The sequence below is a fragment of the Semicossyphus pulcher genome, unplaced genomic scaffold, assembly GCF_022749685.1.
Source record: "Semicossyphus pulcher isolate SPU_LCO1_2020_fin unplaced genomic scaffold, fSemPul1.0.p SCAF_5, whole genome shotgun sequence".
In the NCBI taxonomy this organism is placed as follows: domain Eukaryota; kingdom Metazoa; phylum Chordata; class Actinopteri; order Labriformes; family Labridae; genus Semicossyphus; species Semicossyphus pulcher.
The window spans coordinates 14,481,682-14,502,503 of record NW_027211726.1 but is presented as its reverse complement, the minus strand read 5'-3'; the positions used below and the strand labels follow the sequence as shown (position 1 = coordinate 14,502,503).

The 20,822-nt window shown below is 44.1% G+C and overlaps 1 protein-coding gene across 1 annotated transcript in view; it reads right to left on the bottom strand.

Moving 5' to 3' along the window:
* Window positions 1-20,822, bottom strand: part of jarid2b (jumonji and AT-rich interaction domain containing 2b) — a 105,638-nt gene that overhangs the window by 42,717 nt on the left and 42,099 nt on the right. The window contains exons 2-3 of the mRNA XM_069681053.1: window positions 11,326-11,452; window positions 2,902-3,028 (exon numbers count right to left, since the gene is read on the bottom strand). Coding sequence (XP_069537154.1) covers window positions 2,902-3,028; window positions 11,326-11,452 — 254 coding nt within the window. The remainder of the gene's footprint in view (window positions 1-2,901; window positions 3,029-11,325; window positions 11,453-20,822) is intronic.

Genomic DNA, 20,822 nt, shown 5'->3' with positions numbered 1-20,822 from the left:
TGCCTGTTTTGGTGCTAGACTCTGGTGTTTAACCTAAATGTGGGAGAGCAAAGAGGTGCGGGAATAGAACTAGGTCAGTAAACCATGGCAGTGGAGTTCAAACCGCGCTAGGCTGTGGCTGTAAGTTTCCGTGTGTGTCGGTGTGTGTGTGTGTGTGTGTGTGTTTCACTTTGGCAGGGGAACCCCATTTGCAGAATCTGGTCATGCTGGTAGGAGCGGGCTACAATGAGCTGGCATGTTTGAGGGGATGTGCTGCCAGTCTCGCCACCAATCTCAGGAGCATGGGAAGGCAAACACAGAGCTGATCTCAAAGACTTCTAAAGCGGGCCGCTTCCTGCCAAAAATCACTCGCACCTGTCCTTCTGTTCCTGCCTCCCTTTCCTCTCCCTCCTCTCTTTCTTTCTCATCTGCTGCTCCTCCCAGTCTTTCCCTCTCTTGTCTGCGCTCCATCCCTTCATCCTCTCTCTCTCTCTCTCTCTCTCTCTCTCCGCGGTGTGAAACTTTTTCTTCGCTTAGAAAAATTGGACGCAGCCGCTCCTCCTTTCTTTTTTAAGACCGGTGCCAGGTGTAAAAGCTCCTGGCATCGTCTCAGTTGGTCCTGTTTAGAAACAGTGTGGGGCAGCCATGCCAGGGCAGAGGAGTCATCCCTCACACATAGAACACACACACGCATACACACACAAAATAGGCTTTTTAAGAGGGCAGGAGGCATTGCCAAGCACTGGCTAGGCTTGTGTTTCATTAGCATCGGATAGAGCGCCTTTCTTCATTCAGTCCTGCTGTGTGTGTGTGTGTTTCTAAGTGTGTATTGGATAATGAAAACCACGGATAAGGCTGGCCTCTAACTGAACTCACAGCTCTACAGGCCATCAGAGAAAAGAGAATAAAGTTTGAGTGTGTCCTTGTTAAACGTTATTTCTCCTGTGCTTTCTCTCCTCAGTTGGTAAAGAGCGGAGTGTTTATGCTGGGATAATACGAGCCAAAGGTTCACCGCGTTTCAATTCAATATAGTCTGTTTTTGTCAGTCAAGACGTGTAAAATCAAACCTCATTCATCCTCCCGGACGCGAGATCACCTGAAGATTCTCTTGTATGAAAAGAACACTTGTTCTTTCTTTAACTAAGTCAACATTTTTACTTCTACTGAACATCTGTAATTTCTTATCAGTTGCTTCCGAGGCCCCGCTCTTTTGTTTCAAAGCCAGGTAGATGAAAGCTCGTAATGACCGAGCTCAGATTTTTTTTGGAGGTTACAGTATCGAATGACAGCTAGCAGGACTCGGGCAGGTGCTTGACGCGCACTGAATGGAGCCTGTATGGGCTGCTCATTACAGAAGGACATCTGCTGCCGTCCGGCCCCCAGACTCCGCCCCCTAGCTTTACACTGATGCTTTGATGCCCTGTCAGTGTGTATGTGTGTGTGTGTGTGAGGGAACAAAACAGCACACATGCACACAGTCATGCACCCACACTGACGCACACACCTGCCTCCTACGGTAGCTTAGAATAAAATGTATTGAGGATGAAAATGTAAGAAGAATGGCTGCAACATAAAAACGAATGTTCAGGGATTTATTGTGTGTTGTTTTGTGTGTGTGTGCTTTTTAATCAGCTGTACACTCTATGATTATATGTAAATCATATTTCCAGCTTGTGACTGAATGCATTCCAAGCGTCACATTTTCCAAAAGCTCCCATTTTTTCAAAAGCATTCATCTTAAAGGGGGGGCATTATGGTCATTTCAAGCTTCATATTTCGCTCTGTGATACCTGTGGGGTAGCTTAGCATAATTTACAGTTTAAAAAAAGACTCTCACACTGGTGTTCTGTGCAGGCCCTCATACAGCCTCCGCTTGAAACGACTCAGTCAGCTCTGTCCTTTTAAGAACCCCAACCCTACAAGCCTACTTTCTTCTGATTGGCTGCACCTTGTGACGTCACAAAGTGCAGCGCGTAGAAAAAACTGTGTGAAACCTGGCGTTCACAGCAGCCTGTAGACTGAGCTGAGAACCCTGGGGATTACTCCAACATACTTTTACCTACAGATTTGAAACTTCACCCACGTTTAGTCTGGACGTCCAACATTGTAACATTATATATATATCTTAAAATGTGAAACAGCATAATACCCCCTCTTCAAAGAGAGCAGTGTTTCTAAACTAATCCCTCTGAAATTTATTTCAATTTTCTTGTCATATGAATGCCTTCTTTAAAATACAAATATTTTATCCTAACCCTTGTCCTCTGCAACAACTTTAATTTCTAAATGATCAGTTTTTAAAAGCATTGCAATGTTCCTTTAAGTGGCTAATTATAAATGACAGAAATGGCATTTACGTGAGGAGATGAGGGGGAGTGCTCATTAAAAGACCTCTGTGCCCTTTACAGGGTGGTACTATTTACTCTACTGTGTTCGCTGTCATCTTCTATTACAGAACTAATGGGCAACTTGCTCCTGTCCAGACGAGGGAAGAGAAAGAAATGAGAAAGAGAGTGCATGCAGAGAGTTTATAAATCAATGCAATGAACAAAGTAGCAGTGAAATATTCGGAATTGATTTGGCGGGAGGCGTAAAAGGGGAGGAAGAGAATATATTACACAGAGGGAGAAAAAGAGGAAGATAAAGCGTGTGTGAAAAACTTAAAAGCATCTGGGATCATGTGACAGCTTTTTAACCTAAAGCTCAGGAAATACATCACGACTAAACTCACACACACACACACAGTATTGTGATTAGCAGCAGCCATCTTTGCCATGAACTCACTGACACACAGACAGGCTCACACTCCGACAACTGTACAAGACCCAGGGCTCTTTAAAGCTCTTGGATGACTCGGTGACCCGCAAACAGGATTAGGAACTTTACACACGTACAGAAATACACACACACACGCAGTCTCACCTCTTCTTTGCAGGACCGTCCTCGCTGTACTTGCTGCTCCCGTCCAGGCCCTGAGAGTGCAAGGACCCATCTTGTTTGTGGCCGCCCTTTGACCCCGAGCCGTTCAGCTGCCCGTTGGCTAAGGAACCTGAGGAGAGAAGAACCAAAACGGTGAGCAAGAAATATTTGACTGAGTGAAAACTCCTTTAGAGATTCTTTATGATCCAGTGTCCTTATATTGCATTTAAATACAAAGTAACAATGTTTAAAAGTGCAATACGATATTATTGCGATGTGATACTATTGCAATTGTGATTTTATCGTGATACAATATTATCACGATACGATATTATATGATACAATATCACAATATGATATTATCATGATATGATCTCACAATATGATATTACCACGATACGATATCACAATATATTACCATGATACGATATCACAATATGATATTACCATGATACGATATTACCACGATACAATATTACCACAATACGATATCACAATATGATATTACCACAATACGATATCACAATATATTACCATGATACGATGTTATCACAATACGAGATTTCGATACGATATTGCATTTTTTGCGATATGATTTTTTATTACTTTTTTCTACTGCAAATCATATCCCCAAAGAAAAACCTTGCCAACATCTTTTTTTATGTATTAAGAACCATTTTACACTCCAATAATCTTACTCAAAAGCATTTTCAAATGTTATAAAAACCTGCCTTAGTGTTGCATCCACCTGGCAAACTGAATTTGTATTACAGTCTCCAGATTTTAAACTTGTGGAATATTTGAGTGAAAACTCCTTTGGGGATTCTTTATGATTCAGTGTCCTTATATTGCATTTAAACATGGAGTATTTGGGAAACAAACAATGTTCTTTTCTTTATCTGTCAGTGTTAATAAAGCTTTCTGTTCTTGATTTGATGCAGAGGAAGGCAGAGTGGACATATTTCTTTTGATATGATTATGGTAGGTCTGCTTTATCTGAGTGTACAGAGGAAGGAAAACAGAAGAAAGACGCAAAGGGAGGAGTTGATAAATACAGGACGAGCACTATTTTTTTAAGCATCTACTCAGTCATATTTGTAGGATAGAAAAACTCACATGAGGACCCTTCAAATTATGTATTGCAGCATTATTTGGGCTACTTTTGGAGTTACTTATTCATTTCTCTGTCCACATTCTCCTCTGTCAAATGCAACTGCAGTTCTCTGCTGACGTACGTGACACGTGCCCTTTGACAAAAGCATTAAAAAAAAAAAAGAAAACAAGCCCGAGGCGGTGAGGAGAAGTGAGCAGATATCGCTGGACTTGACATTCTCAGTGAGCCCGATTGACAGAGACCCTAATTAAATATTTAGCAAGCGAGTCAGACAAACAAAATAAGCCCCCAGACAGATTCTTAAATCAAAAGCAACAACAGGCTCAGAGAATTCAAATTAGGTCAAACAGAGGAGTGGAAGTCAATGGTAATTAAGGAAGACAACCAAATTAAATAGATATCACAAGGCTTAAATTCCTCGTGGGCAGTTCTTGCGATTCTTGGAACGTGTCATACGGGCTCGTCTGAATGAGCAAAGTTGTCGGGGGAAACAACTGGGGTAGTTTAAAGCTTTTGGGAGATGTTAAAAAAAGAAGAATGTGTAAATTGCCAAGAAAGACTGTAACCGACTGGAGACTGAGGGGAACGTCACGTGTTTGAATCTGCACACTCTGCCAGCTGAACTAGAGCTGAAAGCTGGAGATTTATATCAGCGAGTGAGCAATGCAGCAATCAAACTTTTGACCCTGGCAATAATTAATCACTTTTGCCCGTTTTGACACGTATTCATGCCTGACTGGACTTCAGTTAGGCAGGTTGTTCAATTATTCACCTTCATTTCATAAAAACAAATGATGACTCATTGAACATTCAAGCTCCCAGAGGTTTGTTTAACCCAAAGCGCTGCTGTCATAAACCCTTTCATTCACCTTTACACAGTGAAATTCCATTTGAGTGATGCATTGGAGGGATGTGTCACTCACCCGGCGCTGCAAACTCCTAATAGTGGGTGTCAAGAGGAAATAAATTAAGATAATAAAGACAGGGGAAAGGATAAGTGGCAACTTGAATGATATCCTGTTAGCGAGGATGCTACAAACGAACAAGCCCGGACGTTGTGTCATCCCAGAATGACAGGACGGAGGAGGGAAGTAGTACGATGAAATGACAGTGTAGGAGCAGGTAAAAGCAGTTTGCAAACATATTATTTAACTGAGATTTATAATGTGCTTTGGGCTGAATGAAGACACACACGCTCTCAGAGTATAACTATCTCATTATTGCATAAACACAGGCCGTTGGTTTCCCCTTACACATGCAGGGCAGGTCAGTACCTGAGAGCGGAGGTATAGTCATCACACACAAATCGCTGCGGTCAGAGAGTTAACAAGCGGCGGCGTGATGAGTAAGGCCACAGCACTGCTGGCAATGCTTTATGTTGGCGTTGGAGAGCCACTAAGTCTATAGGCCGGGGGTGAATCACTGCAGTGCAATGTCACTGCTTGCACGAAGGGCTTACATCAGGGTGCCTTTAATCAATCAGGAGGTTCCCTTAAAGTCCTTTGAAGTTTCTGGTTTCAAGCGGTGGTACAATTAAATTTAATGAAAGAAAATGAAAGGCCACACATTATTAAGTTAATCTGCAGTTTCTAGACTTTTTGTAATAAATTCCAGAGATTGAGATGGATTAAGATTCAGTAGGGGTAGGAATCACCAAAGGGTTTGCAATACAATATTGTCGCAATACGATATTATTGCAATGCGGTATTATTGCGATACGATATTATCATGACCGATATTATCATGACCGATATTATCGCAATACGATATTATTGCAACTGATATTATCGCAATACAATATTATCGATATATGATATTAGCGCGATACGATATCATCATGACCGATATCATCATGGCCGATATTATCGCAATACGATATTATTGCAACCAATATTATCGCAAAACAATATTATCGATATATGATATTATCATGACCGATATCATCATGACCGATATCATCATGGCCGATATCATCGCAATACGATATTATTGCAACCAATATTATTGCAATACAATATTATCGATATATGATATTAGCGCGATACAATATTATCATGACCGATATCATCGTAATACGATATTATCACATTTTTTGTGATATGCTATTTTTAATTTTTTTCTGCAAATCCTATCCCAAAAGGAAAATTAAATCTTTTAAAAAAATCTTTTTTTTTTTTTTTTTTTAATCAAAGATACATTTCGAATTCCATTGATCTCGCTCAAAATCGATTTCATCTATCATAAAAAAAAAGTTATCAGGCCGTTCAGCAAACAAAGTAAATGACTGTTTAATTGAAATTAGATAATCAATCTTCGTTTCGGTTGAGACCAACCTCTGCTGATCTCCCCAGGGAAACATTAGTTGACTGAAAAAGCAAATGTTTTTATCATTCTAGGAGCAAGAAGTGAAATCTTTTTTGCAATATAACCTAGTTTATGTCACAAAAGATCGATACTTGGCTTCTGTGTATCAATACAATATTGTCAGACAAAATATCAGGATACTACACTGTATTGTTTTAATTTTCAGTGCTTAGTTTGTGACCGTGGCGCCACTTATTATAAATAATAATTAATTGTGGCACTACAAAGAGAAAATGATGCAAACAGTCGTTGTCAGGAATTCTGGACAATATGTTTTGCCTGTGAAACGAAATAGCTCATTAACTTTAATTGTGCTCAGAAAATGACTGACGCATGACGTCCCCATAGAACGCAAATAAACAAGCAAGGGGCCCATTTTATTCCGACCCCTCCTCGTGTCTTCTCCCCTCCCCTCCCTGCATCTTTCCCGCTTTTCCTCCGAAGAGTTGTTTGACATATGCTGGTTGCACATGAGTGCCCATCTGAGGGGCAGAGCTGGGAATGATGGGACGGCTGAGGGCTGGGGATGGAGGAGCTTTCGCAGACAGCGTAGGAAGAACCAAAGACCTAAATTCAAACTCCTGGAGAAAAGGCTGGAGCGGTGGCAGAGGTTAAAGGTTGAATGTGGACGAGGCTGCAGAGGGAGATGAAATAAGTGCACCATCCCAATAGCTGCTCCTTTGGGTGGGGGGTTCTAATCAGATTTATGCATGCTTAACTAAGCCCATCGCCTCGCTACTTTCACCTCCAAGTCTCGGGAGAGCAGGAGTGAGCAGAGGTGCGTAGCGTAACATGGCGTATCACAGGGCTGAGAGGAGCCTATTAGTGTGAGCCGAGGTAATAAGTATAGCGGAGTAGTCATGCCATAAGGAAGAATCATTGTGGGGCCAGAGAGTGCAACTTATAGGTCCTTTATTACACTTAAAAACATGGGCTTCATGTGAAAATGGGTGTGATGTCATAGCTAATGAACGAGGGACAATATAAGAGCCGTGAACAGGTTAAGTAAACACGTATATTATGGCAATCTGTCTTTTAAAGTCCGCCTCATGAATGAGCAATTCTGTTGTAAATATTCTACAAGACTTTAATCTCCTTGTAAACAGGGGCACTACTATTCATATCACTCCCTTTGTTCAAGTAATCCTCTGGGCCTGTACACAATCAAAACTGTGGGGTAATATAAAAAGAAACAATGCGTCGTTTTATTTTAGCGATGCTCCCCGAAGCATCCATTCCCAGGCGTTCTTCAGAGTAGAAGCAGATACTAAAATTGACAGCCTGGGATTTCAAATTGCCCTAAATAGACTGCACTTCCTTCCAAAATTGGACCCAACATCGCTGCACGACACTTACCACAAGCCAGAACAAAGGCAAACAACAACGAGCAGTTCAAGGCTGTAAATCTGCAGCATCAAAGGGAGAGATGGGATTCTTTCACGGCCTTGGATTCGGTCTTAAATGAGCACACAGAGACACTAGATTCAATATCTAATCTCTATATTTCGACTACTGTTGTTCTCTTGTTTGTCTCCTTTTACCCCGCCTTCTATCCTTCTCCTATTCCAGAGAGAAAATCGAGGGCCCATACTGTGTTCTTAGCTGCCACGGCTGACACTCCGGCCATGCAAGGGGGCTGGCAGCATGGGAAACACAGACAGACAGCAGAGTGACAGCGGAGCGAGTGCTGACGGAACGAGGACGACGTGCATGAAAAAAAAAACGGGGTAGGAGCGGCAGGTCCTGAGACGGGCAGACAGACAGGAAGAGAAAGAGAGGGGACAGTCGGAGGAATGGGCAAAGAGGGAGCCCCCTTCTCTCTGGTTTTTGGCTAAGAGCCAGCTCCTCCATCAATAGCTCTCAGGGAAATGGAGAGGGAGGAAAGGAGAGGAGAGGGAGACGGCGAGGTAAGGAGGTGCAGCTTCAACGAGTCGGACAACAGGAGAGGGAGAATGGAAAAAAAGAGGGAGGACCCGGGCGATGGATAGTGGAGATAGTTAAGACGGACGGGGCAGAGGACAGGAAGGACAAAGCGGAAAAGAGGGAGGTGGTGAGAAAAAGGGAGACAGAGACGGATGGAGCGAACAGGAGGGAGGAAGAGAGGGAGGGGGGGGTATGGAGATACATAATCGAGGAGATGGAGCAGCGGGAGGGAGAGAGGAGACAGGAGCTTGCGGAGAAGGCAGTAACCAGAGTCCTATTGATGTGTAATGAATCCCTGCATCCGGGGAGAGAGACGACCGGAAGGACAGGCGGACGGATGGAGGGAGAGATAGGCATGAGAAAAAGGGAGAGGAAGAGGAGGAATGAGGCTGGAGAGGAAGCCGGGACGCAGAAGGGCATAATGTCATTTGTTAAATAATGCAGGCGGAGAGCAGGAGAGGCAGGAAGTGTGATGGACGCAGAGATGGACGGCTGCCAGCAGCGAGAGGTAAAGTGGATGGAGAGATGGCATAATTGCCGGCTACGGGCAGAGAGAAGGCTGGGTGGGTGGGGAGAGAGACGCGCACACACACACACGGACACACATGCAGCTGACTGACAGACGGCCACACCCCCTTTGAAGCAGATAGCCACTGCTGCCACACAGTGACGGAGCAAGGAGGAGGAGAGAGTCTGGGAATGGATGGAGGTTTCTGGGGCCATGTGCTGCTTTACAGAGGGTTACAGCCAGGTGCCCACCTTCAGTCTGATGCCATTGAGAGCCAAAATGGCTGATAGTTTCACATGAAGGTTTGTGTGATTCGGAGCACTATGACACATGCCTGGCTCCATTAAAAACCTACATCCTCTAACCCACAGTCCTCTAAACCAGCAGGAGCTGCCCATTCAGGATGTAGCACACGCTGGGTGCGTTCCTCCAAAATGGCTGACAGTTTCACCACAACATCTATGCAAAACGGGAAACTGTGCCGCTCGTACAACCTCCAAAGCTTCGCCGTAACCCACGGTGCTCTAAAACAGCAGGGCCCGTCTATTCAGCCCCGGCTTCCCTTTTGTGTGAGCGCGGGCTGCTGTCGTTACCCCTCGGCACGACGGGCCGCCAACGCTTTCTAATGAGTCATTTTTATTCAGGCGATAAGGTCAGCTACCCGCGGCGGCTTAAAAGGCCCTGAGGAGCTGTGGAGTGGCAGCTATGAGATGCCAGACAGACGCACAGAGATACACTGTAGCTACACGGAGGGGAGGGGAGGGGGCGCTCTGCCGAGACACAGAGGTGTGGAGGAAATATAATAAAGAAAATAGAGAAGGAAAAAAATCAAGGTGTGAGAGATAAGCTACATTTCAAAAGACACATCCCTCCTGCCTGTCTCCCTGCCTGCCTGTCTGTCTGTCCTTTCTGCCTAGCATGGCTTTCCTTTCTTCCGGTGTCTGGGTTGTGTTAATGTCAGCTGAGAATAGCTTCTGAGGCACGTGTGAAGTTCAAATCTCCGCTGTTGGCTGGCTGAGGGTTTTTTGTGTGGGAGCACCAGTGTCAAACAAAGACATGGTGGCAGCCTGGTTCAAAACATCCCCCGTGTGCCCTCGCTCTTCTTCTGTTGTTTCAGGTTTACACGGCACAACAGCCCTCAAGTGTTACTGTAGCCGGCTTCCACCTGGAATTAGCATGTTTTAATTCATGTCCGGGTCTCTAATAGTTCATGTTTAACAAGTCCGGAAACAATGGTTGTGTGTAAATGTCCAAGCTGAAAACACTTTTTACAAATGTTTTTCCTGTGTGGCTCCACCAGGCTTCCTCTGTTTGATTCTTCAACAACAAAAGGGACAAACTTTCAGCTCCACGGCTCCTTTGAGGATGTGACTCTGAACCACCAGAGTGAAAGACTGCAGCCCGCTGCCCACTGACCCACAACAAAAGGCAAATGTGAGCCCTTGATCATCTGTTCTTCATTTGGTTCTGTCCATTTTCAGTAAAACCAGGTTCCAAACTCAAAGACAAACATTCATAGGCCTCACTTAAGACCGAGTAATAAAACTGTCGCATGCAATTAAAAGAATGAAGAGCAAGACTGGGACGCTAATGTCGGCCAAGCCAGACACAATTGGCAGCTGTGACATTTCCTCCACAAAATGTTGGAGCAGCCGGGGCTTTCTTTGTCTTTTTCACTGCTTCAGAACAAAGTTAAAGTTTCCAACATGTCAAAATCCTTCATTTTAAGTTCACTTTAATTGTTTCAGGGCTGGTTGTTGTATTCCATTTAAATTCTCCCTTTTTCAGCCAAAATAAGGATTACGAAGTTCTTGATGGGTGACAAAAGGATACTTTATCATACAGTGAGACTCTGTGTGACATGGAATATACCAAATGACCTAAATATCATACTATAGGTGGTGCTAAAAGTACCAAATGGTTCCTGTGGCCCTTTGTTGTCTGCATTTCCACAGCGGCCTAAAGACCCGGGATGATTACGCAAATCAAGGCCAATGATGTACGGAGAAGCAATAAAAGTAACTGCACTGCACCGCCAGTCCAGTAGGTGGCAGTAAGAAGAAGATGAAGGCCAAACAACGAAGATGACTCCATAAAACGCAACGAACTGGCCGGTACCGTCGTTTGTGTGACACTACAGTTAGCCTGTTAGCATGTAGGAGATACAACGTGTGCTGTTTTTGATGGTGCTTTATTGCATTGCAAATTGTATGCAAGGCCTGCACCTCGACATCGGTCCATCTGTCGTAGGCTTTCTTCTCTGACTCCATCTCAAAGCGAGTACTCGACCAATCAGAGAGTACTACCCCCCGAGCAGGGACTTTTCAGGGGAACTACATTTAGACCCTGGTTCCTGCTACTAAAACAGCGTTCCTCAAAAGGTTCCTAGTTCCTGCGGAAAGTTCCTGTTGTTGAATAGCACCGTCTGATATTGTGGACAGCTATAATCAAAAGTAAAAGTACACTACAAGTGGAAGGAAGGGGCCCACATTGGTACAGGATGTGTATATGAACTTACCATTTGAGTTTGTGGTGCCGTCTCCATCCAGCTGCCGTTTCTGTGCACTCCTAAACTCCTTCAGGGAGAGATAAAGCACCTTTCGCATAACCCGCTCCTCCGACCACGGGATCCCATCACTGTCATCCTGTGGAAACATAAAGAGAGCGAGAACAGGTCAGTCAAAAAGGCAGACGTGGATAGAAACAACAGGTATGGTTTCTGATACTTGGAGGACAGACTTTGTTCAACTTGCTGCCGATGTTGCTCAATGTTTATGCTGAGATTTAGCCTTTGTTTCTGTTGCCAGACAACAGCAAGCGTGCACACATAAAAGCTCGACTTCCTTGCCAGGTGTTTTGAGATAAAAAAGACAAAGGAAAAAAGGCTAATGTCAGATCAGACTTTCCATTTTCACCTTCTTCTGCCAATTAGGTGCCAGTTACTTTGTGCCTCTCTCACGCTATGGGAACTCCAAAAACAGCACAGGGTTTACGTCAGGATAAAGCTGCCTTAGCAGCAGCCAGTTAGCATTTTGAACATAAAAATAACAACTTGATAAAAGAAACATGATGTTGTATTCAGTGCAGTAAAGTGTGAAAAGTTATGACAGCTTTAGTAAAGACAAACAGACAACAAAGCTTCTGGGAATTGCCTTACATATTGTTCCTGCTGCCATTTCTCGCTACGTCGTGGCATTAGCATGACACAGCATTAGCATAACATAGCATTAGCTTGCAGCTTGACACAGGGCAACACATTAGCATGAGAATGCGCAGAGGACTGCGTCTTACCACAAAGGCATGATAGGACAGAGTTATGGTGATGAATGGGTAGGAAGCAAATGAAAAAGGCATCATGGGACTGTGAGTCCATGTGCTGCTAATCTCTGCCAGCGCGACTGAGACAGAGGACGGTGTTGTCGAAGAGGTCAGCAGAAGTCACACACAACACTTCCTTTACCAAGACGTTTTACCCCACTCAGTTTTGATAGAACATACAGAACATCAAAGCAACATTTTATTCTAAACATTATATTACTAATATTAAGAATTTTAACAGCTTAATAGAAAATATTCCACTGCAACAAGCCCTGTTAAAAGGGTCTTTAGTTAGCGTCCAACTGCAATAACCACACTTCTCCCCCCTCGCTCCTCCACACTCAGTGCTCCAGCAGCTGTGTTTGATGTCGAACAACGCTAATGACTAAAGGAAATGAGATTAGGACATGAGCAACAACAAAGAGGTATTAATAAATAATGGAATCTGGAAATGGCTTTTCTCTAGTCAAGCCATGGGGCGAGTGAATTTCAGCTGCGAGCTTCGAGAAAAGAAGAAAAAACACTTTCCGTCTTTGTGCGAGGAAGCTAATGTATGCTAATTATTAAAATTAAGAAACATTTCTGATCCTGTCGGCTCATCTCCCCTTCTGTCTGAGTCAAACGTAATGTAAGAGGCTGACGTGAGCGGCGACCTGTGTGGGAGCGCTCCTGATTATACAGTTGACTCAGATCACTCGGAGTTGGCTCGGCTAAAGCAGCTGGCGGGCGTCGCGGTGACATCAGAACAGGGTGTATTAAAAGTCTCCACCTTGCGAGAAAATAATTACGCCAAGATATTTTAGCGCTGCTTTAATAACAAGATAACAGTCATATGTAGCGCCGCATTAGTGAGATCTCTAACAGGCTGAAACAGAGCGAGTGTGTCAGGCTGGATTTCGGTCTGACTGGCAGTGGGAGGATGCAGAATATTAGGATGAGATTAACCTTTCTCCCTTTCACGCAGTGAGAGAAGTGCTACTGAAATGACGGCTACTCCAGGTCTAATACACTCTATTCACACTTAATCAAACACAGAACATACAGGAGATGCTATATGATTGTTGATTGATTGATTTGACTTGAATGTTTCATGCATAAATAATATGGCGAGCCCAAAACAGATAGATTATTAAACTAATATTAAAGAAATAAACCACCCCAACCTTTTTTATAGCTCTAGAAACAAAGGTGGCCACCCGTAGGGCCCAGGCCCGACCTACTTTTGAATATAAGACATTGCAGTGAACAACACGTCACCCAATTTAAAACTAAATAAGTGTGTGAATAACTGTTAGTAACTTTGTGCCCCTCTCGCCCTGTATATGTCTGCTCTGTCGACATTCATCATGAGCTGTAAGTTTTATGAAAATGTGCAAAAAAAATACAACTCGCATTTTGAGTCGTTAAACACGTTGCGCATCAAAACAGACTAGTGAAACCGACACTACACAGCTGCACTTAAAATCTTAAAACAGAATAACAACTTCAATATTTAACAGAAGACGTCGCATCTCAAATCAATGCAGTTACAGGAGGGACGTACCAGCGGACGTCTCTCTCTCTCTCTCTGTATGTGTGTTTCTGTGACGAGCATGTGTGGAGACACTGCTGCAGGTATGTCAGAGGGAGGACACGAGGGAAGAGTGTCCAGTAAGTTAATCGATCGTGGATGATGATCGTTTTGACAGATAAGAAAAGAAACATGATAGAATTAGTCGCCAAATATACTTGAGGTGATGGTGGTGGGCCCAACTAATTCTGAATGCGTTCCGCGGTCCATCAAAGTGGCTATTTGTAAGCATTAAATCACTGACCGCTACATTCCGACGCATCAGAGCGCCAACAAACATTTCAGTAATCAAGAGAGTTTTTAAGTAAAGAAAAAAGAAAATGCTATCATAAATACACTCTGGCTTCTGATCAGTGCAGATTCATAGTCAAACAGTCAAACATTTAAAGCAACAGGTGGGTCGCAAAAAACAAAAGTAAGTGAAAACCACCTAAAAATGAGTGAAATTTGGTTTATTATCTTTCTATAAAAACAGAAGTGATATGGCCTCATTCACTCACTCCATTCATGTCCCACTTCTTAATATTCTCCGACACTATTGACAAGACTGAAGACTTTGCTTGTTTATCAGTCTTTTGTGGATTTTTTTTGTCTCTTCAGCAGATAAAAATAAGCTCGTGCAGAGTTCTGTTTTGATTTCCCAGGTCTGCTCGGGGGGCCTTGGGGACGAGGCCTCAGCAGCATCTTAAAACGGAGGAGGGGGGGAGAGGGGGGGCTAGATTAAAAGCTGGGTGTCTGCACATGATGGAGCTGATGGGTGACAGCCACATCTCCCTGCATACAGTACGCATGCCGGCGCACACACACACACACACACACACACACACACAGATATACATAAGGCAGGAGTGTGTGCAGCCTCAGACTGAGTCCCTCATTACACTGTCACACGTGAGCGCGCGCACACACTAGCAGGAAAGGTAGTGAAGGCATTCAATTATGCCATTTTCTCCTGTTGTTAATGTCATCTAATTCATTCTGTGCGTGTGCGTGTGTGCGTGCACGTGTGCGTGCAAAAGCATGCCAGGTAAGCACCAATTACCCAGACAGCTCGCTGGCACTCTTTCTCCTGGTGTCATGAGGCCAAATGTACACTGACATGCACCCAGTATTAAAAGTACATATTAGGGTGACAAACTTTCTAAGATATAAAGATATTGTATGGTATGTATGGGTCTACCTGATGTACACAAACACACAGCTGTAGTAAGAGGGGGAAACGATCTAAAAACGGACCTCATCTTTTTCTCTCACTTTATCTCTGGTTTCCTCACAGTGGTTGGCAGCGTGCCACAGATATTTCCTGCGCTGTGTACACATAGCAACAAGTTTAGAAAAAAAAAATACAGAGGAAAAAATGCTGACTGACTTTTCATCAGCTGGCAGGGGGGGAAATAGAGTAACAGTTAAAGCTCTGCTGCTCCATTTCAGCCGGCGCTCCCTGAAACCTCACTATTAGTTTTTCATAACTTCAGATCATCGCTGAAATGGGTTTTCACAACCTTTGCTCGACTGTAGGTTAACTGTTTGTCTGACCTGAGAAGGAGCCGGCCATCTGTTCCAGGCCAAGACTTCCTCCTCTTCTCCTGCTCGCGTGTGTTTGTGTGTGTTCCAGGTGTAAAATAAAGAAGTGTTGTGCAGCCATAGCATGCAAAAAAAACCTCTGCAAGCGTTCACACTGCCTGCCAGAGCATGACAGAGGAGGGAAACATCTACTCAAATAAGCAATAAAACCCTAATTGTGCTGCATCTCAGCTTCTCAGTCAGACAGTGTGTGCAGTCTGTGTGTGTGTGTGTGTGTGTGTGTGTGTGTGTGTGTGTTTCTGAGGTATTGCCAGAGCTCTTTAGAGACAGCTCTTACACGGAGCACCGCCAGCAGAGCGCTACCTGGCACTGACACACACATCCACACCCCGACCAGCTCCCATCAGGCTGCTGGAATTCCACTAATGAGCGCAGGGACCTTTTCCGTGCCCATGTGTGTGTGTGTGTGTGTGTATGTGTGTGTGTGTGTAACCGAGTGATGCCTGCGTGTGCCTACTGTCACCCGCCAACCCCCTCCCCCGACTCCTCTGCAATACACAGGTAATCCGAGCTGCAGAAACCACACAAATACACAGACAGACAGCTTTTAGGCATCCATAGGGATCGTGTGCTTGAAAGGTAAGCCTCGCTCTCTCTCTTTCTCTCTCTCTCTGTCACTCTCTCGTCCTCTCTGTCACACACATGTGCTGTGATAAGTCACACAGTGCTTGGATGTATACCAAGGTAATACCTTTCCCGCTGGGCTTCTTTAAACATTTCTCCCTATAAAACTCCACCAAGCGGAGAGAATTTAAGTGAACACACACCTGAAAAGCACTTCCTTATTCTTGTTACATTTAAATAACTTCCCTGACATTTTTATGGAGCACAACGTGGCTTTTATGCTTCAAAATAAAATGTTATCTCCAAAAAGAGGAAGTTGTAAGATAGTAATAGTAAAAGTTACATTGAAAATATTAACATTTAAATTCAATAGAATTAAGCGATATCCCACGAGAGGGAGTGATGTTATACTGAATATCATCACGGCCGACACGTGCTGATATTCAGTATAACATCACGACCTCGGGTGTGATATTGCTTTTATACAACGGTTACACAAGCGGCAAATATTAATAAACAGATTATTTTTGCTCCACCAGCTCAACTAGCACAACTTAACTGAAACTGGACTGTATTTGCCTAGCAACCCAAACATTCTCCTGCACTCTGTGTCTACAGGTGACTACAGATCAGCTGTTTTTATCATGTACATTTATCTGTTTGTTTTAATTTATCATCATTCAGAGGTACCAGCCAGTACACAGTCTGCTGTAATGTTAATTAACAGTATTCAGAACACCTGGCTGAGGCGGAGTGATGTTCTCCATATCAGCACTAATGGAATGCTTCTTATCCAATCAGATTGCTTGGTCGGAACTCTATAATGAGAAATAACGCTGACAATCGAACAATTACGGCCAAGCGGTGTGAACAAACTGAATTTTGAAATCTGTTCGAGGAATTGAGCAAAGGCTAAATAAAAAAAACGTGCAGATGATATAATCTGCGGGATAAATCCATCACTGCGTCTGTATGTGTTCATTTAACTGCATGAAAAGTGGAGCCAGTTCCACTTCGTAACCGCGGCCTTACTCAACAATCCTCTCTCCTCCACAGCAGCCGGCGAATCCAATAACTCTGGTGCCTGATGAGGAAACAAGCGAGTTGCGTCGACTGCGAGTGGAAGTGGAGAAAAAAAAAACCTGGATGTAGTAAGAGACACAAGGCAAGGAGGATGAAGAGGAGTGCAGGATGTACAAGCGTGTCCAATTTAATGTGTGAAATTTCTTATTAGAGAAGTTGCTGGAAAAGGAGCAATGTGCCTTTAAGAGCCTCTGCGTCGTGCTCGGGGTCTGTGTGTACAAACGTCAGCGCTGCGGCTTAGACGCGCCAGTGCTTCCTGTACAGGAGAGAATAGATGGAAACCACTGATTTAAAAGGTGATGAAATCAGCTATCCGATTTTTTCTCATGATTTAATCGTCCAATATGTTAATTTTGTATAAAAAGCAACAAAAGAGGCTAAAATCAGTCCAAATGTTGCGTCTCACACTGGTGTTCAACAAAAAACTTCAAGCCTCACGATAAAAATTCTCACACTTGGGAATCTGCATATACGTGCATTTCTTTGTGTGCGCGCGTCCTCCCAAGCCGTTCTAAAAATAGCGCCGCGCTGCTGCCGACTGTGTGGATGTCATGGCAGAGGAATGTGGGCCACGCGCCAGCTGTGATCTGCTCTACAAAACCGGCCCGAAAATCTGTTATTCTAACACACATTTCCCTTCAGAGGAGGGACGGACGGATGGACGGATGGAAAAACGGAGGAGAAATGTTATTTTAACAAAGCTTGGGGGTTATTGTATCCAGTAGTCGGGACAGTCTTTTACCCCACTGCTACCCCTCTTTCTTCCGCTCGCCTCCTCCTCCTCCTCCTCCTCCCACATCTTGATCTTTCTTTTCTCACCGACACATGGGCTCCAGATGACTAAGGGTATGGCTGCTCGGGGTTCACAAGTGGTGCAGATGACAGCGATAAGAATTCTTTCATTCTCAGATGTATTAATGTAACCTTTCTTCGGGTCATGAAAACTGTTTGTGGATCAGAACCATTTAAGGAGTGCTGATGAGGATCCTTTGGGGAAACAGAACAACCGCAAAACATTAAAGAAACTAGAGACAATGGAGTAACCACAATAAAGGATGCAAAGAAGGACATCTGAGCCGCCTGTTTGATTCTGAGTGTAAATGACGCCTATTGTTTCCCAGCATGCTTCCTGGTTCCTTCAAGCTAAATGTCACGATTGTCTTTTAGAGTCTTAAACGTCAGAATGAGTTGCAAAAACTGTGCAGACTTCCTCAACTTCGCAGCACGTGTTGCCGCTCGCATTCCGATCCTAACTACATCCTGGTCCTCGTGTCCCTTATGGCCTCAAGTGGGCCGGATGCTTAGCTCAGCTTGGAGCGCAGTGAATAGGGCGAGTGGAACGAGGTTGCGGGGTTGCCGGGGACGAGAGGCCCTATATAATCGCCTCATTACACCACAAGCTCACTGCATCGGAATGTATGCATGTGAGAGGGAGAGTGTGTGTGTGTGTGTGCAGCCGGAGGGCCTTGAAGTAGCCGTTGCAGGGGTAGCCCCAACTGTTAGAGGGGAAGGATCCAGAGCATGTTTTTACATAGAACTTCAAAATAAAAGAGACATTCTGGATATTTAGTCTTTCTAAATAGTCCACATGCATATAATCAGAAGTAGGACTGCATCCTCTCTCCACCTTTCCTCCTCCTACCTACACATGCAGCACCTTCTCCCTCCGCACGATGCCCTCTCCTCACAGCTTGTCCAGTAATGTGTCTCCCGCCAAGCCGAGTGTCAAAGACACACACACGCACCCACCCACACACACACGCAAAACCTCCCACCGTCCAACGCTGTCAATCATATCAGCTGTCTGCATTTGCACGCTCACGCATGCACGCACAGTCTGAATCTATCTGAGCGTGCTTAAGTGACAGACTGCCAGCGCCATTCAGCCCCGTGGAGCAGAAAACGCTATGAGGCTGGTAAAAAGTAGAGCACGGAGAGAGAGAAAGAAGGAGAGATGAAGGAGGGAGAGAAGCTTTTAAATACAGACGGTGACTGAGTTTATTTTGACTGAGAGAAATAATCGTCACAGTGCTTTGAGGATTCTGCGTGTGTGTATTTGTGTGTGAATGCGAGCAGAAGAGGCGCAACTGGCTGCATAATAAGGGTTTAAATTGACTGGGATGCCCACCCACGCTGACTATGCGACCCCTAACCCCCTGCTTTGACCCCTAACCTCAACACAAACAGCACCTGACGCAAATCTTCTACAACAGTGACCAATTCTTCAACTTGTCAATCTTTATTTTATGGATTTTCTTTGCATCTTTTTTGAATAATAATCTAAAAGCTGGTCGGTTGTGAGGTTAGAGGAACCCAGCTGTCCAATTTTTACACTCGCACTTGAATGCAGCACAGCTCTAGCGACTAAAAAGACAATTGTTTGGCTGCAAACATCCCCGATCAACCCAATAACCAAAACGAAATCACTTGATAACTTGAGCCATCTGTCCACCAAACCCCAGCCAAATTTTCTACCAACTTTCAGAGATGTCTTTGAAACAAACAGGCAGTATTAATTTGTGTTTAACTCTTAAAAACAAAGTCAAAAGAAGGAAATGAAACACAGAATAGTAAGAAACATTACAAAAAGCCTTCCTAATCTTTACAATTGTTTTGTTTACAACGTTCCTGGAGCACTGACTGTTACAGCAAAATCGACAGATTATCTAACAGGACCTGGTGGCTCTCTTCTGGTCTCGGTGACTACATGCCACACTGCAGCAGAGGAACATTACCGTAAAGGAGCGGCGTCTCAAAGCAACTGTTTGGAGATGTAAAGTGTGAAATGTTTCCCTGGATGTTGGAACTGTTGTTGTGGGAATTTTAAGTGTCTCCTGTAAAGGGAGAATGTTAAAGTGTAACGATGCTTTGCAGCGGTGTCTCTGTCAGCCTCGCAGCCTTTGTTGCCATGGTTTTTAGGGCTCAGCCGAGGAAAATTCTTCATATTCTTAAGTTAGATTTGGCAGGTTGAGAGCGCCGAGTGTTCAGGCGGAGGACTGCGTGTTACAATACAGCTCTCATGGTAGAAATGTGTATTATAAATGTACTGACGTGTGTGCGTGCTCTGACAGGTTGCATAACAAATGGCTCCCATGTAATAACAGCCTCATTCTGCAGACTCTGTCACAATACCATTTTCACTATGGCTACTTGCCGTCACCTCAATTCCCTGTACACAAACGCCAGCTCACCAGTTCAGTCAGATCTGATGGACGGCGCTCCCCAACACGCCGTCATTCATCACGGTCACAGCGGCGAAGGCTCCTGCGCCTTCCTGCTATTCCCTCAGGAGCCCGTGGAGGACCCCGCCGCTGATCCCTCTTAACAGACCTGCACTCCTAACCTTCTCTCTTACACACACCCGCTGGAGCGCTAAAAATATGAGGTATGACTTTTAACTTCAACAGCAATAGTTCTTCTCTTTAGATTCATACAGGCAAAGGAAAATGTTCTTTATAGTCACCCAGAATATACGACAGCAGGAAGTAAGTGTCTGTGGGGATTAAGGAGATCCTGTCACATAATAAAAGCTTGATCATTATACTCATTCATGTAGATTTATTATAATTTTAATCCCAAGTTAAGTTAGATTTCTAGACATATTTGTACGTGTTAGCACATAATGAATGAACCAAATCTCGTCCAGCAGACTGCCCAAGGCTACAGCAATGCTAATGGACACATTGTTGGAAAGAAATATCGTCTCTCTTTACAAGCAAGTCACATTTCTTCTGTCGGAGCGTGTTGAAAAGACTCGGTTTGAAGATATAAACAAACTAAATCTTATTTCAGCCCCTGGAAATCCACTTTGATTCTTGTAATGGAAGGTTTTGGGTCATTTAATGCACCCTGAGGGTCTTAAAGCTGTTGGTTTTCTGTGGGGGAATATCACCTTC